At 29.7% G+C, this 8178-nt stretch overlaps 1 protein-coding gene across 2 annotated transcripts in view; it reads left to right on the top strand.

Annotated features, from left to right (window-relative positions):
• The first annotated feature begins 876 nt into the window (after nucleotides 1–876).
• Nucleotides 877–8178, top strand: part of LOC106456938 (peroxiredoxin-6-like) — a 17132-nt gene continuing 9830 nt past the window's right edge. The window contains exons 1-3 of one of the 2 annotated variants that reach the window (XM_013916316.2): nucleotides 877–1011; nucleotides 4301–4406; nucleotides 7882–8038. In XM_013916316.2, coding sequence (XP_013771770.1) covers nucleotides 4321–4406; nucleotides 7882–8038 — 243 coding nt within the window. In that variant the 5' untranslated portion in view covers nucleotides 877–1011; nucleotides 4301–4320. Of the gene's footprint in view, nucleotides 1012–2660; nucleotides 2686–4300; nucleotides 4407–7881; nucleotides 8039–8178 lie in introns of those variants that run through there. The other variant, XM_022382713.1, reaches the window with a different exon arrangement.

Here is an 8178-nt window from a genome sequence, read left to right on the forward strand (position 1 = left end):
ATTTACACAATAAAAACTTTATTGAAGCCGTTCGGCTTCTACTTTAAAATATCACTCTACAAGTACATGTTTCGAGGTAAAGTGGTAGCCGTACGGCTTCAATAGTTTTTTTATTGTGTCAATACAAAACGTTGTTTTTAATTATTTATTATAATTTTAAAAATTTTAAACACAAGTGCCGGTAGTGCATATAGTAGTAAACATTGTTTGGAATACTCGTATTTGGGAATGGAAAATTAATATTTTAAAGATTGAAAGTGTCACTTTTATTGACAAGTTCAAACTAAAATGTGTGGTTAATTATGATGATATATAAATCCAGATAGTTCGCTTTTTTTGTAGTTGAAGAGCTTTTTCTAGAGTGAGCTTTGGTGAATAAATGTGTTAGGCTGTGTCGAGAAAGCTTTGATGACTTTGTCACCCTTGGGTAAGGGTGTAGAGGGAAGGTCGGTTTTAACTGAGAATATTACAACAGCTATGCACCTGTAGCCCTTTATGTAGCTTTGCGTGAACATTTTAAAATGAACAACTTTAAACGTGATATAGCTCAAGGTTTAAATAATCATTTGGTTATTATTCGTTGAGAAACTGATCGCTCCATGGTGCTGATGATTAATCGTAGCTAAATAGGCTGGAAGTTAGTCCATTCTTGTTTACCATAGTTTATAAATTGACCGCAGGTAGATTTAATCCGAAAGGCATGTATACACGTGTAGTACTACAGATATATATATGCACATGTATAATTATCAAATAAAATGTATATCACGTTTATAAACATATTTTTATCATATGGAAATTACATTTTGAATTTAAAAATTAAAAATAAATGTTAGACTACGAATTTTGAACTGCTCACTCAAAAATATAATACTGACAGATGGCGCTGTTTTCTTTTCCACGTGTTTAAACATTCCTGAATAAATATTTGGTTTAACCTTAGGTAAGAGTGGACGTCTTTGCTTGTCTTCGAATCTTAGCGTTACAGCCAGGAGCACGTATATTTAACAAGTATGTATCACTGAAGTTATTTTCAGTTTTTGTCAGATGTGCTTGATTTTAAAATATCAGTTCTTGATTCCTCTCTTGAGAAACTAAAAGTGACACTTTTATTTTATTTAACTTTATAAGTATTTTTAAATGAAAGCTGGTTACTATATATATTATCTATATAGTCTAAAATTTCGCATCGTTTTAATTTTCATCTTTAAACTTTATGTACTTGCACTGACATTAGGCCTCTTACCATAGATGCTGTGCCCGACTCCGTGTACCGCTAGTAAAGTGCTATGTAATAATGTATACATTATAAGTGTTAATTGTAACTGTTGTAAAAATATATATTTTAATAAAACTGAGTGCAATTATTTCACGAAATAGGCAATCAATGCTGTTAATATAGTATTTGAATACTGTTACTAGACATACTTGCGCAATCCCCGAAAGCGTTCTCATTCGAGAGTTAATAAAAGTAAAAGTAACAGATAATTTTATTTCTTGCTTTGGAATTTTATATGTCATGCTGTGTTCTAGCTTATAGAGTGCGTAATTCATCTCGTGATTCACGGTATGCGTTACGTCAGTAAAAATTGCCAAGTTTAGCGCCCCTTATGTAACGTATTTTTGGTGTACTGACTGACAGCCAACACACTACTGGATTGTGGTGCGAGTGGTTAAAGCAGGTGATCCCACCAGGAGGCCGTCGGTCCCTTTCGGGAAAATTAATAATAATATTTTTATTTTATTTATTTTGTTGATTTTAACGCAGAAGTTCAAATATATTCGAAAATGGAAGTAATACTACTAATAGTAACAGTAATGTGTATAAATATCTAATACCTATAGATTAAATAGTGGTTTGGGTTATTTTAAGATTATGATAATTTCGGGAAAAATTTGATGTTATTGTGTAGTGAAGAAGTGAATAATTCTGGATAATAATTTCAGAAGCAGATAGAGTAGGCTGTCAAAAGCTCTAGGGCTAGTATTTTTTTTTTTTTTTTTATGTGATTCTTTTATGCAAAGTAGCCATAGCATATAAAAATCAAATATTAGACCAGGAAATTTTTGTTTAATATATTCGCTATACATTTTCATACTCTATGAAAATGTCCAAAAAAATTAACATTTGTACCTTCTCAAAATTATTATATTAGTTATGGTCTGTATTGTAATAATATATTTATATAAAATATAATTACAATTTCTACAGGCTTGTCCCCTCCCATTTTTAAGCTATTTTGTACAATATGTTTTAATTAATCTATAATTGTGTTCTTTTGAAAACTTATTTAACTGAATAATAAGTTTTTAAGAAAGCTGACTTAGAGGTTTCAAGTTATGATACTAGAAGAAAATAGGGAGGTTGACCAAAATAATAAAATATTGATAAATTTATATCAGTATAATCAGACTTGCTTGAAATGATGGTTGTAATTGAAATCTTGCATTGTAGCCAAAATTAAATAGTGTTGAACAATGCCCCTTCCCTCCTATTTTCTATTACTTGATGTTCATTTATGTGATGGTTAGTTAGCCAAAAGAATGGATGAACCTACAAGAGTATATCAAAACATTTCCCATGATGCCTTATTTATTCTTTTTTTTTCTCAGTCTTCTGCCCAGCCTTTTAAAGAATATTTGTCGTAGATTCTAGAAGAAACAGTATTATTAGTTCTGTTACAAGTAAGTTGTTGGATATGTTACCAGATATTTAGAAAACCTCTAAAAAGCTGGCACTTGCTTAATACAATATTAAAAAAAATTATACTTCACTGTCTAAGTGTGTGTGTTTTGTAAGATGTACTAGATGTTTAATAGAACTGCAACAGTTGTAAGGGGGGTGATTGATTAGATATCAGCACTACAAAACAGTGAAAACAATCTAGGTATAACCAATTGCATTTTAAGAAACAAGTTAAAATTGTACTGGATGTAGAAACTACAAAAGGTACAGTTTTTAGGATAACAATTGCAGTATAGCTCCCAAAAAGCACTAAAGACATTCCAGTTAGAGGTGCAAAACTATTTTGAGGATGAGCAGTCATAAGGACACGAAAAATCATAGTGTGCAGGAATGGTGAAATATGGAAAAATTTGGATTTGTTTTCACTGGAGAGTAGAAGAACCCAATGTACTTTGATTCAGGTGTTTATAACTATTAAATTTTTGTATAAACTGTCCATGGAATATTTGTTTCAATAGAAAGTTGGACTTGTAAATTTCAGAGAGAAAGGCAAGGAAGTTCAGATTTAGACTTGTACTCCAATTATGCTACTGCTGTTAGTTTTAACCTCATTAATTGTATTCTTAATAACATGGTGTGTGTGTGTGCTGTTAATTTGACTTTGTCCAAGAAGGCTACATTTAACTGGGGTTGGTCATCTTTTTTGGGGGGAGTTAAGGGACATTAATGAGTAAATGGACTTTATCACCTTTCTTGTTATAAAAATTTGTTTTAGTAAAAGAATAAAAATATGAAAAACTGAATTTCATATTTTAATACTACATAAAGAGAGAATAGAAACCAAGTAGTAAGAGGTAGCTTGTGTTGTAGCTTTTAAAGCTGGGCATTTCAAATGTGTATGGGGAAATAAGTGCAGGCAGTAATTATTAGGAAAGAACTTAGGTGTATCACCTGAACAGTTAAATATAGGTTTGTTTCCAAATGTAGATGTTTTCAATTAATCATTACTTTATGTTACCAATTTCAATAGCTTTTGAACAAAGCATGCCAAACATTATAATTAAAATTAAATATATTTCCTTCATTTGTTAATACTATTGCATTGATGAGGCCTTTGGCCTAATACCAGGGCTTTTCAGGCTGGCTGGGATACAAAGGAGGTAATAGTTATTGAGATGTTATTTATTGTTTGACAATAACTGTTACTGTATGAACTGGATTAGGTTTTTGAAGTGTAATTTTTTTTCATAATTTTCCATTTATGTTGCATCAAAATTAGGGTAAAGATTACTTAAAACTGCTATTTATTTTAGCTTATTATATTATTCATTCCTAGAATTAACCTGCTCATTATTCATAACTGGTAAATCAGCTCTTTCAAAGACCACACTAATAATCAAAAGTAAAAACATTGTTGTTTTACATAATTTTTGTTTTTCTCCATTATGACATGTAAAACTAACCACTGGTGGCTTGAAAACTGTTTTGTATGTATTAATTTAAAATGTTTATCAGTTAAACAATAAGTGTTACATTCTGTGTAATTTATTTCTTTGTGAAAAACTTGTTTTTTCATCTATTAACATGTGTTTATTGGCTTTTCTTTTGAAACAGGTAATTTTCTCTAATTCAAGATGGTCAACTTAGGTGAGGTTTTTCCAAATTTTACTGCTGACACCACCATTGGCACCATAGACTTTCATGACTGGATTGGTGATTCGTATGTATCTTTAAAATTTTCATGCATAAAATTTGTAAAAAATATTAAACATGGAGAAACATTAAGTATGCAAGTTTCCTTGTAAATCATGATGTTCAAGTGAGATATCAAAACAGTACTTTTTCCATAGTATAACTTATTCTTTATGTTAATCTTTTGATGTATAAACCATGAATTGTTATACTTTCTGTACTTAAAAAATGCACATACAGAATTTACTAATTCATACATTTTTTAAACTTTTGTATATAAAGTATACAGGAGTTTAGCATCTGAGGATGTGTATCCAAGTCAAGTGTACATTGAATGAAAAAAAGGAAAAGGGAAGAAGATAAACCTAGATAAATTACTGAAATATTAACTGCTAAAAAGAGCTTTATAAATTTTTCTTCTACACAGTTTAGCACTTTTCAACAAGTAACTAGATGTATTTTTTTTTTTTTAAACTTACATATTTAGTTAATTATCATTTGATGAAAAAGTCTTATCAGACTTGACTCTCTACAAGTATTTTATTTTAGCAAAAGTACTCAGTATATGAAAAAGTTATTCCTCCTCTAGTACTTATCTTCTACATTTCCTTTACACTAAATGTTTTAATGTAACATGTTTTTTTTCCTTTTTCAGAATTTACCATTAAGTAGAGAAATGTTTTAATGTAACATGTTTTTTTTCCTTTTTCAGAATTTTCCATTAAGTAGAGAAATGTTTTGTATTTGTATATTTTTTTATATTTGGAAAATATGATGTATCAGAACCAATGATACATACTTGTTTCACAAAACATGCTGATCTCATTCCATGTTAAGTTTTTGTTGTACAGTCAACCTTACATGAATATGCTTTGTTTAGCATGAGTGTGCTAACCTTTTAAGGCAGTTTAGAGAAACTGCATGCATTAATACACCAGGTTTTCTTAAAGGATTCACGTACTGGTGAACATCACTTTCTTTTCCTATTTAAAGAATTGGCATTGATTTTTATTTTTGTATGTACATGTACTTTGTATGCAAATTAACCAGCTTTGCATCTCGTCATGACCAGTTTTTAGATCAAGTAGTTTTTGTTTTTCTCTAATGATGGCAAGATAAAACAAAATTATGATATTGCTGATGCTGTCTAAATATCTGTAAAAGTTTTTTGTTTTCTTTGTCTGCTTTTCACAGAACTAGTTTACTGTGTTTATTAGCCAAACTTGTGGAACATGTTTGAAATTACCAAATAGTGACCTTTGCTTTATACATAAACTAAAAAAAAAAAAAAGAATGCACTATTTTCCTATGTTTCAGATCTGAAACTTGTAGTTTAGAAATATTTTTCTAGCAGTCTGTATGTTTACTTAGTTTACCACCAATTATAAAGTCATTACTACTGTTTTTCAAACTCTTTGGTGAGTCATAGTTTTACAAATAAATAAATAAGTAAAAAATAGTTTTTACTTACTAGCTGCTATTGAGTTAATTTCGTATTTTATAAACATGCTAGTCCTAATACTCTGATATCTCTCTTTTATTTATAAGAAAATGTTGTATAATGCCGATAAATCATAGAACTTTTGGGAACTAAATTTCCTAATCAGTTTCTTTTGTAAGCTAGTTTCAAAGAACAATATTTGACAATTACAATTTTTTATCAGAACGACTTTCTTAAATTGTTTATAAAATCATGTGTAAGAAGTCTTACGATAGTTGATTGTGATCTTTATCACTTCCACTACGTCCCAGAGAGTTTTAATCTTTAATAAAATAAAAGGAGTATCCCAAATATTGAGTGGTTGTGGTACTAATACATGGCCATCATAATATGTGATAGTTGATTGTGATCTTTATCACTTCCACTACATCCCAGAGAGTTTTAATCTTTAATAAAATAAAAGGAGTATCCCAAATATTGAGTGGTTATGGTACTAATACATGGCCATCATAATATGTGATAGTTGATTGTGATCTTTATTACTTCCACTACGTCCCAGAGAGTTTTAATCTTTAATAAAATAAAAGGAGTATCCCAAATATTGAGTGGTTGTGGTACTAATACATGGCCATCATAATATGTGTAATGCTATAATTTTATATTTCAATTTGTTTGTTATCGCTTATATTAGATTTAAAGTTTGGGTTATACTACAAAACATTAACATCAATCTCGGTTACCACAATTATTTTATTTTAGTAGTCTATTGTAATTTATTATATAAAGCTTTCAGTCCTCTACTCACCAAACCTTCTTAATAACCATAGAATCTTTACTGGAGTTTATTTTGAGTGACTGAACTTCTGAAATAGTCTTTGTGTTCCTTGAGAATATTGTAGTTTATATAATTTTTTGGAGATTTTTCTGTTTGAGTTCATGCAGTCTCTTAGTGGCAGACAAGAACAATGGCTATCTTGTAGCTATTTCTTGAGCACAATTTTTCATAAAGGTATTTGAAACCTTATTTAAATTGTATTTCTTTACCGCTGTTTATTCAAACTCTTTATTTTCTCTGGTAATGATTAGGATTATTTTCTAGAAATGGTAGATATATAATTTTACAATCAAAATATTTAGTTAGTATCAGGTTTATTTTTCACTTTATTTATTTTTACTTAGCAAGATTTCCTATTATAGTTGTGTTGAGGAGCTTGCTAGATTCTAGTTAATCGGATACTTGTAAAGATTTCATAGCAGACAGTAATTTTACCTCATTGGTAATCAGGATTGTTTTAATTTCCAGGTAATCCAGATTCTTTGTTAAAATTAACTTCTCTGTAATAGTTGGGGTTAACTCCTAATCATTTCATCATTAGTGAAGGTGGGGTTGTTTGTTAAAAGTTTATTTATTCTAATGGTAATCTAAATGTTCTACTGGGAGTTATTATATCCATTGGTTGTGGTCAAGATTTTTTTGTGGTTATATCTTGAGGGATTAATATTTTCTGATCAGGTTCCTTCATTTCATTGTATCAGATCAGCTTTCTTTGCTATAGTATGTTTTATACTGACTATAATGCTTTTAGCCTCATTTGTGCTAATAAGGGTTGTTTGCTGAATTTTTATCAGGAAATCTCATTTTTAATGTACCTTTGTACTTAACGTTTTGGCAGTAAACAGGGTTATTTGCTGAAATCTTAATGTTTAGGGACCACAATTATTTTTAAAGTTTCTGTTGAAAGTACTTTATTAGTGGTTCTAAGGTTGCTTGCTGAAGGTTATTTAAGTAGTCAGTATTTTTTTAGTTGTTAACTGAAATGAATTTAATTTCAGCATGGATTTATTTCCTTGACACTGATCTGTATTGTTTGGTATCTTGTGATTTTGGAATGATCACAATGTTTTTTTAGTGAGTTTTGAGAACTGTTTGCTGGATCTTGGTAATGATAACACAAAACTATAATCCTATGATCATCTAATAAGCTTTGATTTTACCATCAACTTAATATTTTGTTAAATTAATATAATTTATCTCTGTTTTAATGAAAATTTATATGCTCAGGTGGGCTATTTTGTTCTCTCATCCTGCTGACTACACTCCAGTCTGCACATCAGAGCTAGGGAAGGCAGCCACTTTGAATCCTGAGTTCATCAAGCGTGGAATCAAGATGATTGCCCTATCCTGTGACAGTGTAGACTCGCACAAGGGATGGATCTCGGTATGTCATAAACAATAAAAAGCATTTTCATTTCTTTTTTATGGATAAAAATCAATATGGTACAGTTTTTCATTTATTTAGATTTTATCAATTACTTTTTTGTAATGTTTGCACCTCTTTTAAGTCTTTAAACCAACATA

The sequence above is a fragment of the Limulus polyphemus genome, unplaced genomic scaffold (genome assembly GCF_000517525.1).
Source record: "Limulus polyphemus unplaced genomic scaffold, Limulus_polyphemus-2.1.2 Scaffold273, whole genome shotgun sequence".
NCBI classification, from domain to species: Eukaryota; Metazoa; Arthropoda; class Merostomata; order Xiphosura; family Limulidae; genus Limulus; species Limulus polyphemus.